Below are 25,219 nucleotides of genomic sequence, written 5' to 3' on the forward strand. Positions count from 1 at the left end.
TTATGACATCCCTTGTGTGTGCCGCTGCTGCCAACCCCCCCCCCCCCCCCCGCCCCCACACACACACTCAACTCTGGCAAGAGGCCAACCATCCTTGCTGAATACTGCTCCATTTCTCCCTTGCTCTTTTCTACTAATAAATTGGTTAAGATGTTCACAGTCTGCCTGTAAGCCCTATAAGGTCATGCTTGTATGCAACCGGACCATATTATCAAGATTCACATTACTCCTATACAGTTCCCTTGGATTTTCCTTGAGCCTGATTCCTGGATATTAGAAACAACCCTCCCTCTGTGAGAAAGCATATGTCCAGTGGTCTTTCACACTTGCTGCCATTGGTAAGGCTTTGGACTTGACAATCTTTATACATGGAGGCCAGAGAAATTCCTAAATGCTCTCTATTTAGATGCATATGTGAATTCTGTGGATCTATTCACAAAGGCAAAACTCTTGGATTCCAATCCTAATTCCCATATATCTTCTGAGTTCTGGAGCACCCTTAGGGACATTTTAAACACACACACACACAAAAAAGGGAGAGGGTAGAGAACAGTACCGACATATGCCTGTGTGGATACAGAATGATTCTGACAGTGTTCCCGAGCTTGTACTGCATTCCCAAATTTGTCCACCACCAGGAACAGGTACCTCCATTCCATGTGATTGAACACCTTCAATCCTATCAAAACTTATTAACAAAGAGGGAAGATCTGGTATCTTTACATTTTGAGAAGCCAATACCATATGCATATTTTTACTTGGAAACCTGTTGCATACAAAACCAATCTTTTGTGTTTGATATTAAGTCTCATATACAAAAAGGGAGCAAAAGATACTGTGATGTAAGATGAAAAAAAGGAACTGGGGGCATCAGATATGAATCAGTGGCCAGGCTATTAGGTCTGCTATAGTGCTCAGCTATTTCAGACTCTTGAGCCTACTGCTTATCATCAAACATTTGCTCCTAGGAACTAAAACCTCCATTATTGCTTTATTTGAGAATCAGATATAGAAAAAAATATATATATGTATAGGACATCAAATGCCATAAATACATTTTAACAAATGCTGATAATTGGCGACTACTTATCTGTAATTGCAGATTCAGTGCTAAGAAATTCTGTTGCCCGACGCTGATACACAACTTGAAAACAGCATTTTGGTCGAGCGACCTGCTTCCAGGGGCTGTAAAATGTCATCTCAAATAGAGCATGGGCGGCCAAAACTCAGCGCCACCGCAAAGAGGCACAACTTTGAATAACTTTGTGTTGTCAGCAAATTTAATTACCTCACTAGTTACTCCCATCTCTAGATCATTTATAAATATGTTAAAAAGCAGCAGTCCCAACACAGACCCCTGAGGAAATCCACTATCTACCCTGCTCCATTGAGAATACTGACCATTTAACCCCACTCTCTGTTTTCTAGCCTTTAACCAGTTTTTAATCCACAATTGAACACTACCTCCTATCCCATGACTTTCCAATTTCATCTGGAGTCTTTCATGAGGTACTTTTCAAGTGTCTTTTGAAAATCCAGATCCACAGAACTGACCGGTTCACCCTTATCCACGTTTGCTCACCCATTCAAAGAAATGTAGTAGATTGGTGAGGCAAGATTTCCCTTCACTATATCCATGTTGGCTTTGTCTCATTAATCCATGCTTATGTATATGTTCTGTAATTTTGTTCTTTATAATAGTCTCTACCATTTTGCCCGGCCCCAACGTCAGGCTCATTGGTCTGTAATTTCACGGATTAGCTCTGGAACCCTTTTTAAAGATCAATGTTACAGCTGCCTTCGAACCCTCAAGAAATTTCTCCCTATCAAGGGCTACACTGGACGGGTGTGCACCAACCCCAATGCAGGACCAGGGTCTACTCTAGGACTTCTCCCTTGACTGAACCACTTCAGTTACCTGGGACTGTGCTGTGCCTGGCACAAGTGCTCTCTATGCCTCAGCAGTTGGCTGCGTCTGGGACCTTTTTCAGACTGAGTTCCCTCAGGCAGTTACGGCTATACTGTGGCTGGTGCAAACGTCCTCAATGTCAAAGCACTCTGCATTTGCAGAACCCTCAAGCTCCTCCTTGAGCATGGTCTGGATCTCCTCATGAAGGGCATCACTGTATTTTTTTTTTTTTTTTTTTTTACAAGGTCTGCCTTTTTGTTTTATCTTCCATAAACTAATTCTGATGCACCAAACACGTTTTAATAAGCTTGGTGCCTTCTGTGACATGGTATGAAAAATGGCAGACATCAAAGGACTCAATGGATGAGGGGAGTAAATCTAAACTACGCCTGGAAAACTATTGATGCAACTTGGCTAAACCTGGACCCCCCCCCCCCCCCCCCCAAAAAAAAAAAAAATCAGGATTCACACAAAACTCATTAGACACACAATGGCGTAGAGAAACTTAAAAAAAAATGTTAGGACCGCGTGCAAAAACCCACATGGGAAGGCACCACAAAAAGAAAACATTTGACACACTAAAGAGAGATCACAGAGGCGACTTCTCTGCTCTGTGGAAAACAAAAGACTGCTGGTCACCTGCATACACTTTGGGTGGGAAGGCACCTGTGCATGCATGATGGGATGCTGCAAAGGCCTCTTAAAGAGATTATGCCGAGCAGCATCCACACCGGGTGCTGTTGAATGATGTCATCCATAGGTGCAAAACAATGTCCTACTTGTCCTTGGAGAACTATATTTTTACAATTTAGCTAGGGTTCCAACATGTTTTCATACTTAAAAAAAAATTGAGACATTGTTAATATAATAAATAACATACATTAGAAACAGATTAAAATATTATTTAATGTTTGCTCTTTTAATATGTGTATTTATTTTTAAAATATTTTTGATAGGACCCTTGATGCAGGTGTCCGCTGAAACATGGCTGTGTTGGGTTGTTTTCAATAAAGGTTCCTTGCCAATTAGCTCCAGTGGCATTTTTTTTCTACCTGTGGCCATTTCTACTGTTCACTGTTGCACTTTTGCAAAGTGTGATTCTTCTCTTTCTTTGGAACATATTGTATATAACCAAAACAGACAAAGATGAACCAGTATCTTAATGTAGTTGTAATTCTGGCCCAACAGCGTGCTTTTGCTTTTCTATTACTACTTTCGACTCAATACATTCTTTCCTGCCTGAGGGCTGTATTTACTTAGTCTTCCTAGACACATAGCCAGTAGACTTCAATTAGTTTCCAAACACACTTGTGTTGCTTTTGACAATATGATGACTATTATTCAACAGAATTGCTGCAGTATTCCATTTTGAGCCTTACAGCTTGTCCCATATGTCTCCAGATCTCTGCTTTGACAAAAAGGTTGATTCAGCCCAGGGAAATATTAAGCTGCAATAAAAATAGCCTCAAGATACCCAGAAAATAACAATCCACCCTCATTCCCACAAAAATAAAAACTCCAGAATAGATGGATTACAGTGGGATCTGGCAGGATACAACCTGTAGCACAGGGACACTAACTTCCCCCAAAGGATACTCCTGAAAAATGCCTTCAGAAATAATGATGCAACAACAGAACCCAAATTAGCATTAGAGAAGGGAAGTGACATCCTGGGTACCAAAAAATCCCTCAAGCAATGTCAAAATCACCTCAAAACTGAAAAATCGTTACTCCTTGGAGACTCCAATTACATACATTAATGTGAAAACACAATTTGAAGGACCAAAAAAAAAAGATTATGTAGCAATTTTATAAATTGGCACCTTATTTTAGAAAACACAAGGGGTGCACGTAAGTAGTTTTAGAATACAAAGTCACATGGCTGATGTAAGTTGGTAAGCAGAAGTGCACCATGCAATTTGTACAACTCATAGTGTTCTATAAAATTGGTGCATGTCGCTTGGTACGGAAGGGAGGTGCCCACTGGGCCACCAGGGAAACTTTTGCAGCGGGGGGGGGGGGGGGGGGAGCTGGGGTTCCATCTTTGTACTCTGACAGGTCTGGGCTCCCCCCCCCCCCCCCCCAATCAAGAGGATTGTGCTTTGGACGCATGTCCAGGCATAATTCTCCCACAGAAGTCCTCCAATGATCAAAACTAATAGCACATATAAATTTGCATGCTATTAATTTTGATCATCATGGATTTATTTCCAACACGCTATTCCAACACTAATTTTAGAGCACTGTCCAGAATAGCACAGGGAATTTGATCATCTACTCTTGTGGCCTAAGCTTCAGTCTTGAAGGGGCTGCTAGCTCTCACCCAGGGAGCAAATCAGTGAGATGGCTGTGTCAATTTGCCAGTGGTGTGGCAGATATTAAGGGAATGGAGCAGCTGAGGACTTCTATTTCCTACACACTGGGGAGGACATAGTTCTTAGGGGTCCTTAGTTACTAAGGTGCACTAATGGCTGTATGGCACTTAACGTACACTAAGTTGTAAGAACACCTTCGTAAAAGGACCCCTTAGCCAGTACTTGAGGATATCACAGTGGAAACAATCAAAATGGGATAGATTCTTGTCCTCTTTCCCTCCTTCAAGTCTCTACCCCCCCCCCCCCCCCCCAATTAATGTGAATAAAGCTGAGAATGGTATTAGAGTTAGTTTCTAGCATGCTAAGAATTTACATAAACCAAGCCATTTAAAAAGATCAATCAACCTAAGGAATTCTATGCCATGAACTCAAATTCCCTGGACAATAAGGTAATAGTATTGTCCTCAAGGCTGCAAATGGCTTGGAGGCAGTAACACTTGTATATTCATTAGGACATGCCCATTGTATGGAAATCTGTTCATAGTATTCATTAGGGATTGCCTGTGTTAAGTTTTATCATGAGCCCTTGGACCTAGGCCGAGGGCAGAACTAGCTCACGATATACCGAGACAAAGGGCTACAAAACCGGCACACTCAGGGAGACCAGTGAGCACCACCAGAAAGGGAAAGAGACTACTCCTATGGACTGCAAGGCCGAACTGGAACCTAAACACACGAGAGAAGGGAAAAAGAGAATCCAGGCAGGGACTGGCACTCAGGCTGCGCACACTGCGCCACACACAGTCACCAACATAAGTCACAAGTCCAAACACACGTATACTAACAACAACCAGAATAAGGGAACCCATGCAAAGAGGCAACTTAAGTTGTGCCACGCAGCTTAAACGAACAAGTGGCATTTCACAGGATCCAAACGAGAGCTGCAGTAAGTAAAGGGTAAAAGGGACACCACACAGACAGCTCAAGCTACACAGCTAGGCAAGGAGCAGTCCTCAGAAGATCCAAACAACAGATACAGAAGGTAAAGAGTTAAGGCAGACTACACAGAAAGACTACTCAAGCTACACAGCTTAGACAAGGTAGTCCTCACAAGAACCAAACGAAGGAAGTAAGCTCCCACGAGCTTACCCAGCAAACATGGCAGGAAAGAGTAAAGGCATAATACACAGCTCACAGCTGAACAACAGTAGAGCACACAGAGAAGCAGTACACAGCTGAACAACAGCAAAGCAATCAGAGGGAAAAGACTACAGACTCAAAGAACCCCACTAACTACCCTTTAGTGGGTTCCCCAGAGGTCTGTGCTGGGACCGCTGCTTTTAAACATATTTATAAATGACCTAGAGATAGGCGTAACTAGTGAGGTAATTAAATTTGCTGATGACAAAGTTATTCAAAGTCGTTAAATCGCGGGAGGATTGTGAAAAAAAGAGGACCTTACGAGACTGGGAGTCTAAATGGCAGATGACGTTTAATGTGAGCAAGTGCAAAGTGATGCATGTGGGAAAGAGGAACCCAAATTATAGCTACATCATGCAAGGTTCCACGTTAGGAGTCACGGACCAAGAAAGGGATCTAGGTGTCGTCATTGATGATACGTTGAAACCTTCTGCTCAGTGTACTGCTGCGGCTAAGAAAGCAAATAGAATGTTAGGTATTATTAGGAAAGGAATGGAAAACAAAAATGAGGATGTTATAATGCCTTTGTATCGCTCCATGGTGCGACCGCATACTGTGTTCAATTCTGGTTGCCGCATCTCAAAAAAGATATAGTGGAATTAGAAAAGGTGCAGAGAAGGGCGACGAAAATGATAAAGGGGATGGGACGACTTCCCTATGAGGAAAGGCTAAAGCGGCTAGGGCTCTTCAGCTTGGAGAAAAGGCGGCTGAGGGGAGATATGATAGAGATCTATAAAATAATGAGTGGAGTTGAACGGGGAGATGTGAAGTGTCTGTTTACGCTTTCCAAAAATACTAGGACTAGGGGGCATGCGATTAAGCTACAATGTAGTAAATTTAAAACGAATCGGAGAAAGTTTTCTTCGCTCAACGTGTAATTAAACTCTGAAATTCATTGCCAGAGAATGTGGTAAAGGCGGTTAGCTTAGCGGAGTTTAAAAGGTTTGGATGGCTTCCTAAAGTTAAAGTCCATAGACCATTATTAAATGGACTTGGGGAAAATCCACTATTTCTGGGATAAGCAGTGTAAAATGTTTTGTATGTTTTGGGATCTGTTGGAAACAGGATGCTGGGCTTGATGGACTTTTGGTCTTCCCCAGTATGGCAATACTTATGTACACAAAGAGTGTAATGGCAACCACACAAAAGAGAATACACACTGTGCCACACGCATAGACTATGCAGAAACAAGGTAAGCGCACAGCTGAAGGAAATAACGCTAGAGCGTCCTATGCAGGTAGAGGTAGGCTTAAATAGGGTCTAGCATCTGACATCAGCTGCCTCAGACATCAGCCCAATCTCTGACATTACCAATCAGGAGTGAAAGCCAGTCGCTACTCTGCCTGTCCCAGTAGGATCATAACAGCCTGATTACTCAAGCCATTTGCAGCCCTTGATCATTGCAAGTGGATACCACTAAAATAGATAATATAGCTGGAATAGATGATTTGGGTGTACACAATTTAAGGACCTTGAATTGTGTACACCCAAATCATCTATTCCAGCTATATTATCTTTTATTAAATAAATAAATTAAAAAAAATTATCTTTTATTAAATAAATAAATTTAAAAAAATCAAGCCACGGCAGATGCCTAAAATTTGCCATATCTAATATAATAAAACGCACCGTGAACGTTCTAATGAGGACAACGTTCTGAAAGGGTTCGTGGGGTTCGTGTTGTGAAGCCAGCAAGCCGTCTCTGCCCCGCCCTCGCGTCTAAACAAACAAATCCGGAAGCGAAGCGTCAGGGAAGGAGGCGGCGCTCCCGACGTCTACCCTTCCCTTCGCTGTGTCACAGCGAAGGGAAAGCTAGACGTCGGGAGCGCCGCCTCCTTCCCTGACGCTTCGCTGCACGAACCGCCACGGAGGTAAAGTTAAAAAGAATAAAAAAAAGGGATGCATGGATGCGAAGGGGGGGGGGGGGGAGAAGAGGGCGGCCCAGGCTGGGACATGGCAGAGAGAGTAGCATGGATGCGAGGGGGGGGGGGGGTCATGGAAGGGCGAGAGGGGACTTGCTGGAAAAGGATGAATGGAGGCGGCAGGGGACAGAGGAGTATGGATGGGTATGGATTAGGAGGGCAGGGCACAGGGAGAGAGGGGAATTACTGGAAATGGATGAATGGAGGGGGCAGGGGACAGAGGAGTATGGATGGGCATGGATTGGGAGGGCAGGACTCAGGGAGAGAGGGAAATTGCTGGATAGGGAAAATGGAGGGGCCAGGTGACAGATGAGCATGGATGGGCATGGATTGGAAGGGCAGGACTCAGGGAGAGGGGAATTGCTGGATAGGGATCAATGGAGGGGACAGATGGGCATGGATGGATATGGATTGCAGAGCAGGCCTCAGGCAGAGAGGGCAAATGCTGGATAGGGAAAAATGGAGGGGCCAGGTGACAGAGGAGCATGGATGGGCATGGATTGGAAGGGCAGGACTCAGGGAGAGGGGAATTGCTGGATAGGGATGAATGGAGGGGACAGATGGGCATGGATGGATATGGATTGCAGAGCAGGCCTCAGGCAGAGAGGGCAAATGCTGGATAGGGAAAAATGGAGGGGCCAGGTGACAGAGGAGCATGGATGGGCATGGATTGGAAGGGCAGGACTCAGGGAGAGGGGAATTGCTGGATAGGGATGAATGGAGGGGACAGATGGGCATGGATGGATATGGATTGCAGAGCAGGCCTCAGGCAGAGAGGGGAAATGCTGGATAGGGAAAAATGGAGGGGCCAGGTGACAGATGAGCATGGATGGGCATGGATTGGAAGGGCAGGACTCAGGGAGAGGGGAATTGCTGGATAGGGATGAATGGAGGGGACAGATGGGCATGGATGGATATGGATTGCAGAGCAGGCCTCAGGCAGAGAGGGGAAATGCTGGATAGGGAAAAATGGAGGGGCCAGGTGACAGAGGAGCATGGATGGGCATGGATTGGAAGGGCAGGACTCAGGGAGAGGGGAATTGCTGCATAGGGATGAATGGAGGGGACAGATGGCCATGGATGGATATGGATTGCAGGGCAGGCCTCAGGCAGAGAGGGGAAATGCTGGATAGGGATGAATGGAGGGGGCAGGTGACAGACAAACATGGATGGCCATGGATTGGGAGGGCAGGGCTCAGGGACAGAGGGGAATTGCTGGAAAAGGATGAATGGAGGGGGCAGGGGACAGATGGCCATGGATTGGGAGGGCACGGCTCACACTCTCTCTCTCATATACAATGTCTTTCTGACTCTCACTCTCACACACTGTCTCACACAGTATCACATTCACTCTCTATGTGCCACACAGTCACTCACACACTCGCTTGGTGTCATACACTCACTCTCACAGAGAATCTGTGTCTCACACACACACTCTCTCTGTTGCCCAGACACACACACTCTCTCTCACACTGTGTCTCACATACACACACTCTCATTCTCACACACACTCTCTCACAAACACACTCACACCCAGACTCACTCTCTCTCTCACACACTCACACTTTCACTCTGACTCTCAAACAGTCACTCTCACATACTCTCCCAAACATACACACTCCAAGGAAAACCTTGCTAGCGCCCGTTTCATTTGTGTCAGAAACGGGCCTTTTTTACTAGTCTAATATAAATGGTGTTTGCATAAAGTGCAAAAGTTACCATTTGGAATTTTTAAAAATATTACAGAATTTTTTCAAAGCACCCCATATAAATGAAACTGGCTCAGAACAACTTGACTGCATTGTGAATGGCTAAGAGCTGTCAGTGGGCCAATCAAAACCAAGTAATTATAATAAACCCCACCACTCACTTACCTGGAGATACCCATAGAGCTGATAAATTGGCTCTACTCCTATGTCAAAGTAGGTTGATCCAGTCCTGGTTTTATGCTTATCAAATGCATGGACCTGTTCCACCTTTCTAAAAGTCAGATCCTGAATGTAACTCACCTTGAGCTAGTACCGAAAGAGGTATGAGCTAAATCTAAATAAATAAGACCCTGTATCTAATAGGTATAGTAACCCATCTCACTCAGGTCAACGCAAAGTGGCTGATCCAGTCTCTCTTTTGCCATATTGCATGCAAGGAGATGTAGTCCCACTTTTCTTAGGGAAATCAGATATATAGAACTTCATGAATGCCATGCAGGAAAATCCACGGCTGGTCAGCTTATTTGTATTAAATAACTCAGTAATAACTAAGCAATATCAGAGCACACAAAGAAACTCCCTGAGGGATACCAGTCTGACAGCATTTTATGGGTTAGCTTCTTCAGTACAAATATCTTATTCCATCTGACAACATACCATAAGTTACCCTTTCATAAGTTACATTAATTAGGTGTCTCTTCAGTTGAGGACAGATTTTTTGAGAAATCAGTGAGATCTGACAATATGGGTAAAAAGCGAAGAGGGAATCCAGCTCTAAAGTGTATCCAGCAATATACTACCAACCAACAGGATGTTTCTTATTAGTGAAGGAAAATATTTCTCACTAAACACCACATAGTCAAAGCACAGTTGATTTCAATTTGAAAAAAAAAATCAGAAGAAAAAAACAACCATTAATTTACTAAATGGAGCCAAGTTAAAAAAAAAATATATATTTACACTCCATTACAGCCCCTGTACTCAGGGGCAAGGTCATCGTGGTCACTGTATACCAATAATCCCCTCCTCCCACAACTGAAAGCTGTCATCCTGGTGGCATGTAAGGCAGGAGTGACAAACAGGAGGAAAAGAGTGCTAGAAGAATGCCTTGGGCCCTCCCCTCTGCACCTTCTGTTATAAAAGACCATGGACAGGGCTGAGGCAGGTAAGGATACTCAGATTTGGAGGAATAGCTTAATGATTTGAGCAGCAGGCTAAGAATCAAGGGACCCTGGTTCAAATCCCACTGCTGCTCCTTATGATCTTGGGAAATTCACAAAGTCAGACTGTGAATACTCCTCAAGGCCAGAATACTACCTTACTTGTACCTGAATGTACATTGCTTTGATAGCTTTCAGGTAGTATATAAATAAATAAAACAAACCAGGCCAAAACCACCCCCCTCCAATCCTTTTCTATTGTCTTGTGCAGTAGACAGCTGCACGGAAATGGGGATAGTGGGATTCAAGCAGATACCGTGGGAATCCCCTCCAGGACTGTGGGGATCTTGTGGGGATGGACCAAGGTCCATGGGGATCCCGAGGGGATGAACCCGGGTCCTGCGGGGTTCGCGTGGAGCAGAGCGGAGAAGAAGCAGAGACTACCCTGTCTTCAACTCCCTTCCTCTCACCTCTCCTTCAGCCCTGGATGGCCTCCCCACACATACCTCGCATCAGCCTGGTGGTCTAGTGGCTTGCATCTGGGCAGGAAAGGTCTCCATGCTTTCCTGCCCGCTGATCCTTTCGCCGGCACTGGCGCTTGTTTAAGTTGGCTGTCGAGACTTCAAGCGGCAGTCTCGCGAGGCTGCCGTTTGAACTGTTGACGGACATAAGGATCAGCAGGAGCAGGCAGGAAAGTGTGGGTCCAGCCCACAAGCAAGCCACTAGACCATCAGGGTAATGCGAGATATGTGTGGGGAGGCCATCCAGGGAGAGAGGAGTGTCTTTCTTCTATGTTTGTGCAGCGCTGCATACGCTTTGTAGCGCTATATAAATGCTAAATAGTAGTAATAGTACTAGTGAGTTGAAGACAGGGTAGTCTTTGTTTCTCCTTCCTTGCGCACCCGTCATCGCCGTACACTCAAGACAAAAAATAAACCTATGAGCTGCTGCATCCACGTTGTTCTTTATTGTTGGTAGCATTTTTACTTAATCTCACTTATATTTTCAAATATACTGACTTCTGTAGCACACGGATGTACACAGAGGAAGTATAATAATGGAATAAATTTTCATAGGTAGAGTAGTAATCAAACATATAAACGGCAAGTGACCATACTCACTTGCAAATGTGCAGTACAGACTTCCCTCTCTGTTCTGCCCTCGCATCAAGATGTCAGATGGCGGAACAGAGAGGGAAACGGAGTCGAATTGTCGGACGCTGCTGCTGCTGCCGCCTGGAAAGGTACATCGTGCGAAACAACCTATTTACTTATTTATTATGTTTATATCCCACAATAAACAAGAATTAGGTTGAAACCTGGGAGAATTTAAAATCTTTTCTTTTTTTTTACTGTGCCTACATTAAAAGAAAAAAAAGACAGCATGTGGGAATTTGCTCCTTTTGTTTTGTGGATTGCAGTGGTATATTATAAAAATGCACTTGCCTTTTTTATTACTACTATGTCACAGAGAGGTATTGAATAAAGAGGGAAGGGTTTCCTTAATGCAGAAGTTCTGTCCAACGTCAGTCTAAATGTGCCAACATTGTCCAGTTCAGCACAGTATTAGCCGCCAAGTTCATACAACATTAATTATGTTCAGTGGAAAATAAATCTGTTGCCTCGGGCTGCTTGCTTTGTGAATATTCTATCACTGTTTCATTATTGCTACCAAGTATTACTTATTAAGGGCATTTGCTTTAACTCGTTTATCAGTCCTTACATGCACATGGTTTTGCTTTTTAAACCCAAAGGTGAGTCCTAAGGGCAGCTGAACAATTAAGTATAAACTGTGTAATTTTTGACTTGTTTTGGACCGCTTTGGGTCCTCCTAATCTGTACGTCTGCTATCTTAGCAGAATACAGAAGAAAATGATTTAGTTACTTTACTAGAATTTTTACTGCTTGTAGAATCTGGTTTTCTTGGGGGGGGGGAGGGGGTGACAGTGACTGCAGCATGGCAAAGGCTGGGCAGGCCGAGAGCTGAGACAGAGATTACTTGCGGCGGGGATGAGTTAGAATCCCGTAGGGACGGGAGGGGGTGTGTTAGATTCCCCACAGGGATGGGCGGGTACGTGTTAGATTTCCCACAGGAACGGGTTAGATTTCTGTCCCTGTGCAACTCTCTGTTCTGCAGCACTTTCCTCCTGCTCCTTTAAGACTTCCAGATATAGTAAAGCTGGCCACAGTGGGGACTATGGGGCCATAATCCTTCAACTACACCAAAGGTTCTCAGGGTTTAACCCCATCTTTGCCATTCACATATCTCACCTTACACAATAATGTAGTGAATGCCAGCAAATATGGCTCCTCTTGCCCCAGTCTTCACAATCGTCCCCAACTACATTGATCTGGTCATCAGACTTTCTTATTCATCTACCAACTAACTGTCTGCATGTTATCACTTTCTTATTCAGTCCCTTTTATCATCTCCCCTCTGTGGTCCACTACTGAGAATTTGTTTCCATATGTAAACCTCCACCCACATCCCCCCGTCTCTAACCCTTTCCTTACCACTCTCAACTGTATCTGTGCCATGTTTGCTTCAATTCTGTCAGAATTTTGGTTTCCATCCTTCTCCTCCTCCTCTGTTGGTCAGTTATTCTAGACACCCAACATACTTTCAGTAAAGTAGTATTTCCTCTGAAGCTTCCTCCTTCATATCATGACCCCCTGGCCCTTGAATTTCTTTTCCTATGGACAAATTGTACCTTTCACCCTCTTAAATTAGCAAGTACAGTGCATTTCTTCTTCTTCTTTCCTCCAGTAAGTACAGTCTTTGCTGCCATTAAAGGACAAATTGAACCGGCTGGTTTGCCTCATTTAATGGCACATCATAGGCCCAGAAAGATTATGAGACCAGTGGAAACTGTACAGAATACAGTAAATGAGCCTCAGGAACAGTCCCAGGAAAGTTTCCAAGTTTCCCACCTCACAGCACTCACCCTAGTTGCTCAGAGTACATGGAAATATTTCTATAGTGTACTCAAATGTGTATGTACATGCAAACATATATGCACACATGGTTCTGTACACACACAATTAGGGACTGCACTGAACTTGGACAAATACTAGGGCAGGACCCTCTCATACCATTTCTCTGGGTTCAGTTCCTGCATTACCATAATATTGAAATCAATGAGAAACAACAAAAAGGATGTCTAGCACATCAAGAAACTTACAGCAGCATTTTCCTACGTATTACATTACATTCCTTGGTCTGTAAGAAATAGATCTATCAGATTATCCACACAGCAGGTCAACTAGCATCCACTTTACCAAAAAGACAACGTAGTCATCTATCAAAGTAAATTGTGGCACTGTACCTGAAGCAGCACAGAAATGCTACTTTTGGAAATCCTATGTTCTAGGGGGACCGAAAGCTGTAAGTGATAAGCTGAAAGTCGATTTTATTTCACTGCACCTCCAAGTAGGCATGGCTGTGGAGGACACAAATTTACAGGTCCCTTCATCGTTCAAATTACCTGCAAACTTCCCAACCACTATACCCCTTCTTTCACCTTCCCCCTAATTCCTCAAATCTGATTTAACACCAAGGTGGAAACTTTCCTGGAGTAAGTGATATTGTTCACAGTAGAGCAAGGTATTAGAAGTCAAACATATACATAAGAAGTTTTTCCAGGCCCTTCTCGTTTTGCTGCGGTCTCTCGTCTTGACTGTAGCACAGATCTCAGACTAAATGATGTTAGTTGTGCTAAAGTGATATCTGTCCTTGAATTTGCTTCGAAAACTAGCTGCTGAAAAAAAACTTCTCTACGAGGCCCTCTGAATCCTCCAAAGAACCCATGAAGCTTGAATCATCTGTAGCTATCACTGGTGTTATGAGTGACTTGCTCCAAGCTTCTTGCCGAATCTTGGGACTCAAGATGGACTTGTTGAATATTGCTGTATCAGCTGCTTGTGACATGGATTGCACACACGCTCTGGGTTAATGGAGGATGGAAGTGGTAGTTCGTTGACTGAACAGGCCGCACAGAAGAGCCCGCCACAGTTCTTACACAAGATCTAGATCGGAAAGAAGGAGAAAATGCATAAGAGGCAGCCAGTCAGTAATTGGCACTACACTTACTCATCTGTAGTGATCCAAACAACCTGTGTCGTTCATTGTTGTTATCTATGACATCCCAAAGTCTTTCATTCTCATTATAAAATTGTAAAAAGAGAATGGGATTTTGATGGCAAACTTTAATCCCCGAGTGCTATAAGGTCTGATTTTTAGGATTTTGCCAACAAGCATTTGAGAAATAGTTCTGTATGCATCTGATTAAAGAACCAGCTTCTCTTGAACAATCTGCTGCAGGGAGGACCAGAAAAAGGTCTGGTCTCCAGGATAACCAGTCACATATTATGAGGATGCCATCAGTACTGGTGTGCACTCAGCTTTATCCCTGCAACACCCCGAAGAACAGTGCTGCTGGGGGAGGAGCATACGGTTTGGGTCCTAGTTCTGATTCAGGTCCATGCATCCAGGACTGAAAACCCCTGCCCTCACACTTTAGGCACATGCTATTCTCCACTTAAGTGTTAGTAAATGCTGAGGGGCCTACAAGAATAAAATGGGCCTTCCGGTAGATAGCACATGTTAACTATTAATAAATGACTCCTAATGTGAGAGGGATAGAGATTAACGGAACTCTCCGCTGAAAGAATTTCTTACCTTTCTTTGCACTAAGCTGCCTTCGGCTTGGCATAACTGGCACATTTGGGGCACTGCAGTCCCTGAAAGCTGATCCTATATCATTGACAGAAAGATAATTGTTTCATCAGCAGATTCACTTTAAGAGACATCATCAATTCATAAAGCTGTGTTCCTATCAAGAACATCCCCATTTTCTAAATGTTTCTGGCCATGATAGATTTCCTTTGTGTCAGGAGACTGAACGACAATACAAGAAAAATCTTCCATTCTACCAGATTTAATGTTAATTTGAAACTGTTGTTTCAGTTGCTGGAAGTGGTGAGATTCATGGGGCAATCTTCTGTGTCTGGATTTGAAGATCTCCAGGAAACAGCAGTTCCCCTCTCTAACCCTGGACGGATGAGTTGCAGCACGTGTAAGGCAAGTGTCATGAGAAACCCTCAACTTCCCTTGGTTCAAGTGGTGCAAGCAGCCATTACTCTCTGCCCTTTACTTCAGCCTTGCCAGATTCTCCGGCAGCCTAAGGAGACCTTAGTTTTGCTACCAAACTCTTAAGTTGTTCCCAATGCTGGCAGACAGCCAGTGAATCCTGCTACTACACTTTTATTTAAATATGCGTGTTTCGACCAGATGGTGGAGGATTAGGGTTGGTTGTGAAAAAATTCACTTTATATCCCACTGTCACAGGCTTGGAGCATACATCAACATCCCAGGTATTACTGAAGCCATTTACTAACCTGTACATCTTCTGTGCATGAAGGTGCCCTGCAAGAACACAGATAAAATGAAAGGTCAGCAATGCTGCAGTCTCAGTAAGAGAAAATCTCGCAAACATGTGTGTATATATATATGTATTTATGCACTCACAGAATATCCACACTACAAGTGAGGAAAAGCATGCAGAGCATGGCTTATGGAATTCTTTCCAATACTTCTGCACATAAGCATGTGTATAGCTGTTTTGTTTCTGTGTATGTCTGACTTAGAGGAGAGAAAGGAAGGGTTAGAAAAATTGGGGAGGACGGGGTAGTTTTGGGGTAGGATAGGACTGAGGTGGGGTGGTTGTGGGATGGAGGATTGTTATGTGGGGTACTTTTGTGGTGGAGGTAGATGGGGGTTTAAAAGGGGTAGTGTTTTAGAAAAGGGAGAGGCAGTTTAAAAGGAGGAATTCTCTGCTATATTTCACTGTGCTGAAGAAGCTGGATCTGCTTCTCCCATAAAAATGATTGGGCTATCTTGTTTTAGGGGGTGGGGGCTTAGTTCTCTGGAACCCCCAGTCAGGTCTGGACCATTTTCGAACTTGATGTGCCTTTTCACTGCTTTTTCTCCCTTGCCAAATTTGATCGTTTTCCATTAAACTTTTGAAGACTTATTTAGCCTCCTAGACCAGTGGTCGGCAAACCGCAGCTCACGAGCCACATGCGGCTCTTTGGCCCCTTGAGTGTGGCTCTTCCCGCGAGTCCACTCCCCGCCACTGTCCGGCGCTCACAGTCAGTCCATAGGCGCCCGCTCTCAGCTCCCCGACAGCCCACCGTCCTTTTTCCGCTCCTGCCGAAGGCCGCCCAGCGTTTAAACTTCTTTAAGTTGCAGCGACGGGCCGACGGCTCACCTCCTCCAGCCTTTCACTTCCCGCTCAATGCCCCGCCTTCCTAATGAGGTATTTCCTGTTTCTGCGAGGGCGGGCGGGAGTCACTGAGCAGGAAAGGAAAAGCTGGAGCCTGGAAGTGAGCCGTCGGTCGCTGCAACTTAAAATAAAAAGGTAAGGTTTAAACCCTGGGTGGCTACGGCCGGCAGGAATGGAGAGAGGAGGGCTGTTGGGGAGCTGAGGGTGGTGGGCAGGTGGGGGCAGGGCTGGGTAGCAGTGCACCTCAAACTCATGCTGCGTGGGGTGGGGGTGGAGTTATACAGTTTCCTTGAATGGTCGGTTTTAATGCTGTAATTCTATATTCAATAGTTTTTATTAAAGCAGATGCAGTTTAACATTGTAATTGAGTATTGTACACAATCCTCTTTATCACACTGCTTGTTAACATTAACCAATTCTAACAACAACAAAGTACTTTTATTATTATTGTTCTTTCCCCTTTTCCCCCACCCGTCCCCCTTTCCCCAGCTCCCCCCAACTGACCCCTCCCCCCTCCCTCTCATTCTTTTAATGCTGTAATTCTATTAAAAGTAGTGAATGGTAGATACTGTTTGCACAAGTTCCTTGCACTTTGAAATAGCCAAGGCAACTGAGTGAGTTCAGTCCTACTGCACCGCACAATGCTGGCCAGGACTGAGTTTTTAGCAAAGGCCAGCTTAGGAGTACCCTAATTAAGTTAATAACAATGTACCTACCTATATAGTTTAAGTTTAAAAAATTTGGCTCTCAAAAGAAATTTCAGTCTTTGTACTGTTGATATTTGGCTCTGTTGACTAATGAGTTTGCCGACCACTGTCCTAGACAATCTCAACCCTTTATTTGTAATTCTTTCCAACTTGTCTGTTGGGTTGGAAAGAATAAAAGCAAAACAAAAATTTCTTACATGCTTGTATCACAAGTTAAGAAAAATAATTAAGTACAGACCATATTTTGTAATAAAATAAAGAGAAAATATCCAAAGTATTCTTGAACACCTTCCACTGTAATGGAGAAGCTAAGTAACAGAAAGCAAATATTTGCCTGGCCTCCCAGCCTCATAACACACGTGCGCTGAATACGAATAAAACAGAAGACTGACCCACTTTGTTCTATACATTCAGTTTCAAGTTACACCTTGTCTTTAGAACACGATTGTAATTATGGAAGCAAGTGTCAGACTAGCCACTTTTGACATCTCCCCCCTCCCAGCATACAATACACACACTCACAAGTAGGCATGTACTTTTACATGACCCAGGTGTAGGTGTGTTTGGGGGAGGAGTAAGGGCAGAATATAGGTGGAGTTACACACGTTATACCTACGCATGTGCTTCAGTCTTTCCATTTTAAATCAAATGCAACAACCATCAAAATACAATAATCTAACAAATATCAAAAATATACATTACATCTAAATTTTTGAGCCATAATTTATAGGACCCCTAAAGATATCCATGTTCATTTACCCCTGCTGCTTCAAAGTATCTGATATTTGTCTTGGTTTTCTGAAATTAATTATAGGGCCTTTTACTAAAGCTTAGCGTGCAGTGATGAAATTAGTGTGTGCTAAATGCTGCACATCCTATTTTACATCTATGAGTCACATGGCACTCATGTCCACTAGCGTGTGCTAACCTTTAGTAAAAGAGCCCCTATCTTTGAAGATTTTAATGTGTATGTAAATTATGTTGATGAGAATGATCAAGTGCTTAATTAATTTTTTTAACTTGTTTATCAGCATTAGAATTTCATCAATTTGTGGCTCATCTAACCCATATTTTTGACTTGGTTTCTGGGCGTTATAGTGACGAAGTTGGGGATGGATGGGCTACAAAAATCCCTATGGGACTGTGAGATCATCTGTAGCAAGAGTTTTAAATCATATCCTTCCAATGGGGACAGAGTGTTATCCTGAAGACATTAATAACATGCTTATTTAGAGATCAAATCCCTTCTAATATATGGCCCAACTGAAAGAAAGATTGAGAACTGGATATCACCTTAAAGCAGTCCTGTTGATCAGATTGTCCCTGTGAAAGAGTGATGTATATCATTAAAAAGGTGAGCACCAAGGTTTTCTGAAGACTTTCATATACTGAGGTGCAACAACAGGCAGTTAAAAAGGGCTGCAGTAACAAGAGAGTCCACCCTGAGAAGTTGCAATGTATCTTTCTTCTCTGGAACTAATGAAGAGAGGCGAGTAATGGCTCTTCCCACTCTCAGCCCTGCATCTGTTGAGACCATTTTGTTGTAATTAGGTCCTGAATGTCTGGATGCATCGAGAAGGTCTTAGAAGCATCTTCATGATCGACGAAAGTGGCACTCCTGAAGCCTAAGCAAAAAGCTCCTCAATGGAAAGCATCACCAGTGCCTCAGAAATAAGAATACTGAGTTCCTCTTTATAAAACAACCTCAGTACTTCAACAATGGCTTCTTTGAACAAACTGAGGTCATATCAGATGAGGGAGAAGCAGAGATAGCCTTATCTGCCCACTCCTGGAGGTGTAATGAGTTCTCTTAGGAGCTGGAGGGGCACTGGGTTGAAAAACTGAAGCACCATGCAGCAACTCCAACTGTACCTGCTTCAGTAAATAGGCCTGAAGTATGAGCAATACAAACTCCAGAGAATACAAAGATCTCGATGCAGCTGAATGCTCTGTCAGGTCTCAAGCCTGTAAAATGGCGGCTGTGCTCCACACATAATCAGACAGCGGTTGTTACTCACTGCCAGTCAGCCCTGACAAAATGGTGCCTGCTCCCGTGCTCTCCTGCATCAAACTGTGCACCAGCCCCGCCGGAGAGCCCAAAGTCCCCAGCATATTTGGATGCTGCACCAAATCCAAAGACATGCTGCCGCCGACCACTTCCTCCACATCCAGCAGGATTTCTGGCTTGCGTGCACTGCAACACCCAATGCCAGTGGGCCCCACAGCAGGAACACTGCTTAACTGCCTCTGTGGGAGTCGCTATTCACCCAGGCAAGCGCAGCATAATAGTGTCCCAAGCGGTGAGTCTGGATACCTCCCCTGCACCAAGTAGAACATGCAGCTCCTCAAGTGGTTGGTTCTGAGTCAAACTTTAGTCAGACATACCACTGTCAGCTGCTCCCCACAAAGCTCACAGTCTCCACAAGTCTTGCCCCAGATGAGAAATGATCAGGACAGTAAACTTCTTTCCTTCTCCTCTTTTTTTTTGTTTAAGGTTGTTGTGATGGAAAAGAAGAGTTCTAGAGGAAACAGGGGAGTGGTCAAGGGAGGGAAGAAGTAAATTCTCGGGGCACCATAGACAAGGATCTGAAGACCTCCAGATATGACTCTGCAGACTCAAGCCACCCGCAAAGCTCAACTGGGGACCAACTGACCAGGAGAAAATCACTCAGAACCAGAGGCTGAAAAGTGTGTCCATCCACCTGCTGGAGACAGAAAATACTGAGGAGCTGGACTGAATGCCAAGAGATGTGTCTCAGCTCAGTTTTCAGTCCTCTATCTTCACCTGCTGGTTGATGGACACAACAATCCCACAGGTTCTGGAATAGTGGTAAGCTACATAATGGAAAGTGGATATATAGACTATTTTATTGGGTAGGTGAGAGCACAGTATTCTAATCCACAAAATCATATTAGGGGCAATGATGGGTATTCTTGGGGCATTTGAGTTGGGGAGGGGTACTAGGCAGGAATGCCCAATCTCACCCTTACTTGCGCTTTCCATGGAGTCTTTAACATTGTATTAGGCAATAGGGCAATATCAAGGGGTTACAAATGGGATCACAAGAAAACAATCTTAAATCCTAGGATCTTTCTAGATTCATGCAATTGTAAACACAATATTTTAACACGGGGAAGCCTGTGGTCCTCTCTTAGGACAGCAAAAATAAGTGGAAACCAAGATACCAGCACAAAGTCCGCAGAAAAGGGGTCAAGCCAGTTAACAGGACCTGCAATTCCCAGGGATAGAGAAGATCAGAGAACAGACAACACAGAAGAACAAGTCCATCAGAGAAATCATGCAGAGAAACAGGGGAAGGTTTGACAGGACTGTCAGATTCTTGCATAAATCCATTAATGAAATAAGGTAGATTAACCCTTTCTTTTCCCATTTCACAGGTGAGGCGACATCAATCCATACAGGGGTTTAGCTTTGCAAATGAGGAATTTAAAGTCACTCTAGTCACCGATATCGTATTAACAGTGGGAAACCCTGCCTCATATCTCTTCCTCTCATTCTTCAGGCGTTGCAGGTATATGGGTCCCTTTAAGGTTTAAAAATGAATGCCTCAAAATCTGAATTACTTATTTCTTTACACCCAGACACAGTTCTGATGCTCAAAAATATTTTACTTTTTGGTTGGGAAAAGAATCATATGCAATATCTTGAGGTAAAGATTCCTTCAGATTTGAATTTACTCTAGAAATTAAACTATAGTAGCCTGCTTCCAGAACTTTCCTCCACATTGGACTGATGGCATAGGCTCCACCATACATGGAAAAGTTATATAGCGGTTTGTAAAGCGATGCTCCTACTGAAATTTCTTTACCTCTGTCAAACTATCCCGATAGACATCCATATTTCTCAATTGAAATTTTTACGAAAGAAAATGTTTCATTATATCTGGAAATAACGCCCACCTAAGATTGCTAGGCGAATATTGCAACATAACAGAAGGGAGGGAGGCATAGGGGTCCCGATTTTTCAAGCTATTTGGCAGCTCAACAACGGGTTCTGGTAGAATGGAATGACAGATTGAAAGATATATGCTTTCACATCATCAGCGGGCTAATTTACTATGGGAACCTAAAATACATCAGTTACAATTTTAGGGAGCTTCGCCATACTTGAGGCACCTCAGATCTCTTACAGTATGGGTTAGGGGCAGTATAGTAGAGAACAAAAGGCTTTCAGTGTTATCCCCTCCCCTCTGTTGTTTTTTTTTTTTTTTTGCATCATATTGGGATGGCAGTCTCTTGAGCACATGGGAGCATTCTGGTACAGGTTGTGTAGATGATTTCTTTACATGGGGAATACTTACTACTAATCATTTCTATAGCGCTACTAGACATACGCAGCGTTGTACACATTATATGCAGGTACTTTCTCTGCCCCTAGAGGGCTCACAATCTAAGTTTTGTACCTGGGGCAATGGAGGGTTAAGTGACTTGCCCAAGGTCACAAGGAGCTGAAGTGGGAATTGAACCCAGATTGGCAGGATCGAAGCCCACTGCATTAGGCCACTCCTCCCAATAGTTGTTCAAAAGACTTAATACTTAAGTCTTTCCAACAACTACAAATACAATATTCTCTCCCATCCAAAGAATTTTTTAAAATATCTTCAGATTCGTCACCTAGTACACTCCCCACCACTTTGCAACTTGGCTACAGAGTAAATTGGTACCCTTCGAGGAAATTCTTTTGTTTGGACCTTCACAAAAGAAACTTATTTCCAAACTTTATATTTTACTTCTTGGAGACCCATCTTTTTAAACATCTGTATATGTGTAAATGGGAAAGAGATCTGGGAATGTCTATTTCAGATAAAGAATGGTCCACTTTACATGGGAATGTTTTAAACATTTTTGCATTGTTAAATATGATTGTACAAAGCATTAAAATCTAATATAAAACGCACCATGAACGTTCTGAAGACAACGTTCTGAAGTCACTCAAACATTCCCTGGCTGTAGGGTTCGTGGATTCATGGTGTGAAGCCAGCCAGGCTGCCAGCCGTCTCTGCCCCGCCCTCGCGTCAAACGTCATGACGTCGAGGGCGGAGAAAAAAACAAAGCGCAGCGTCAGGGAAGGAGGCGGCGCTCCCGACGTCTCTAGCCTTCTCTTCGCTGTGTTCCGCCTTCTTCTGACGTCAAGGATGACGTCAGAAGAAGGCGGAACACAGCGAAGGGAAGGCTAGACGTCGGGAGCGCCGCCTCCTTCCCTGACGCTGCACTGCCAGAACCGCCACCGAGGTAAATTTAAAAAGAAAAAAAAAAAAAAGGAATGTTGGGGGGAGAGAAGAGGGTGGGCAGTAAAGTTGAACAATGGGAGCGGGAGGGCAGGGGAGAAACGACAGCATGGATGCGAAGGGGGGGGGGGGGGGGGGGGGGGAAGAGGGCGGGCCAGGCTGGGACATGGGCGAGAGAGGAGCATGGATGCGAGGGGGGGTCATGGAAGGGAGAGAGGGGAATTGCTGGAAAAGGATGAATGGAGGGGGCAGGGGACAGAGGAGCATGGATGGGCATGGATTGGGATGGCAGGGCTCAGGGAGAGAGGGGAATTGCTGGAAAGGGATGAATGGAGGGGGCAGGGGACAGAGGAGCATGGATGGGCATGGATTGGGAGGGCAGGGCTCAGGGAGAGAGGGGAATTGCTGGAAAAGGATGAATTGAGGGGGCAGGGGACAGATGGGCATGGATTGGGAGGGCAAGGCTCACACTCTCTCTCTCATATACAATGTCTTTCTGACTCTCACTCACTCTGTCTCACACTGTATGACATTCACTCTCTATGTGCCACACAGTCACTCACACACTCGCTTGGTCTCATACACTCACTCTCACAGAGAATCTGTCTCACACACACTCTCTCTCTCGCACACACACACACACTCTCTCTCTCACACTGTCTCACATACACACTCTCATTCTCATACACACACTCTCTCACAAACACACTCACACCCAGACTCACTCTCTCTCTCTCACACACACACACTCACACTTTCACTCTGACTCTCACACAGTCACTCTCACATACACTCTCCCAAACATACACACTCCGAGGAAAACCTTGCTAGCGCCCGTTTCATTTGTGTCAGAAACAGGCCTTTTTTACTAGTGTAATATAAATGGTATTTATCCTAACCGTTTTTCTCTGTTTTCTCCGACACACTGACTCTTGTTGGAGGAACTGTGGGGGAAGGGAGTGTCCGTTGATCCAAACTTTTTAGATTATGTGTTCTTAAATACTATCAGAGATGCTACGGATCTCGTTTACTCTATTCCTGAAGGTGTTTTTATTGTATTGCCAACCTCCTGGTCTCTTGACTACTACTTTAAGGTGTCAACTGTATGTACTGCAGTTATATGTAGGGAAGTAGCAAGACACTGGTCAATTGCAACCCTTCCACTATGCTTCGTATCAAGCTGAGGCTTTGCCAAGTTTACTACCTTAGCAAGTTGATTTCTATAAACCATGAATGTTTGGCAGCCTTGGAAAAAATGGGAGCTCTTCATTATTTGGCATGAATCGGACTCTTCTTCTTAACTGGGACATGTCCTTTTCACAGGGAGTTATTCTATTAGACATTATTACATCAAAGAGAATTCTGACCATGTGATAATTTGATCTGGACAACAATAATTGTGCTTAGCTGGTAGAGTGTAGATACCGAACTTTAGCCTTGTCATCCCACTCTGGTATTGGGTTTCTTTTCATTTATATTATGTTTAATAGGTTTTGTAAACTTTTCAAAAATCCTTAATAAATTTTCAAAAGGAAAAAAAAAAGTATGTTTTACATTTCTATTTTATTTTCATTTCCAACATCTATAACATTGTTTTTTGTTATTGCAGCATGTCAGAGACAACAAATGACTAACCTAATTCATGTTTATTCCTGAAGAGAACCCACTACAAGAGTCCTCGATCTAATGCTTAATCTGGCAATAATAATAATTCTTCTTTTCATTCACAGAACCTAGTCCATTTTTATTCCAACTTTCTATTATGACTTTTAATTTTGTATTATTAATTTCTTTTGCTTTACAGCAGATCTGATTTCATTTTGTTTATCTTAGCGCGTTAACACTCTTATTCTTGCTTCCTTAGTTTAGGTGATAAGAAGACATTTCATGGCCATGGTTACTGCTAATTTAGTACGGGTGTCTCTAATATGTGTCTTTTAACATGGTTATTTCCAATACAACAGTTTCTAATACTATGACGTTTAACATTTACTTCTAACAATTAACCCTTCATATGATTATTTCTAATATTGTTATTGTTGACATTTTGGGTGGGATAACTTTTACCATGTTTACGTTTTAAATATTTAATATTTGTCATAATTACTTTCCTTTTGGGGTTTTTGCTTTTATATATTTTTTTCCTTTTGGGTTTTTATTTTTGCTTTGTCATGGATATGATCATACCATATTTTTATGTTTGATGTTTTCTTTTGACAGTCCATTTTTCAGTCTTATGCCACTGTTTTCTTGTGTCAATAGATCCTTGACAGAGCTCTTAACTTTTGATTTTTGTTTTCTTTTTATCATTTTCAAAGGTACCGATTATTTGATTTATGCTATAGCAGTGCAATGAAATAAAATCCATGGTACAAATTCAATTCCAACGCCAGCATAATTAAATTCAACTGAAATTCAAAAGCAATCCAAATTCTGAATCAAATTCACATTCAATTGCAAATTAGAAGCAATTCCAAACTGATATTGCTTTTCTGCTACAAACACCAAAACAAATTATTGAATGATGTGCCTTGCAAAGAAATTGTTTATCAAAAGGTGGAAAAGAGCTCAGAATCAGTCTGTGGACTCTTATCCAGCCAAGATAATTATAGTGTCAACAGACATATATATATAATCATTGGCCAAAAACCTCCATTTTATTATTTTATTGAATCATTATTTTTTTCCTCAATTATTTTTCTTTTCTCTAAAAAAATCCAATAAAGCATGGGATGTTAATCATTGTAACGTCAAGCACTTACCTT

At 43.2% G+C, this 25,219-nt stretch overlaps 1 protein-coding gene across 6 annotated transcripts in view; it reads right to left on the minus strand.

Moving 5' to 3' along the window:
• Positions 1-12,673: 12,673 nt before the first annotated feature.
• The window catches only part of RUFY3 (RUN and FYVE domain containing 3), a 137,060-nt gene continuing 124,514 nt past the window's right edge, over positions 12,674-25,219 (minus strand). For 5 of the 6 annotated variants that reach the window (XM_030190641.1, XM_030190637.1, XM_030190638.1 and 2 more), the window contains 3 exons: positions 15,612-15,639; positions 14,893-14,967; positions 13,025-14,240 (listed from right to left, as the gene is read on the minus strand). In XM_030190641.1, the coding sequence (XP_030046501.1) occupies positions 14,097-14,240; positions 14,893-14,967; positions 15,612-15,639 (247 nt within the window). In that variant the 3' untranslated portion in view covers positions 13,025-14,096. Of the gene's footprint in view, positions 12,691-13,024; positions 14,241-14,892; positions 14,968-15,611; positions 15,640-25,219 lie in introns of those variants that run through there. The other variant, XR_003940660.1, reaches the window with a different exon arrangement.

Source organism: Microcaecilia unicolor, chromosome 2 (assembly GCF_901765095.1).
Source record: "Microcaecilia unicolor chromosome 2, aMicUni1.1, whole genome shotgun sequence".
NCBI lineage: Eukaryota > Metazoa > Chordata > Amphibia > Gymnophiona > Siphonopidae > Microcaecilia > Microcaecilia unicolor.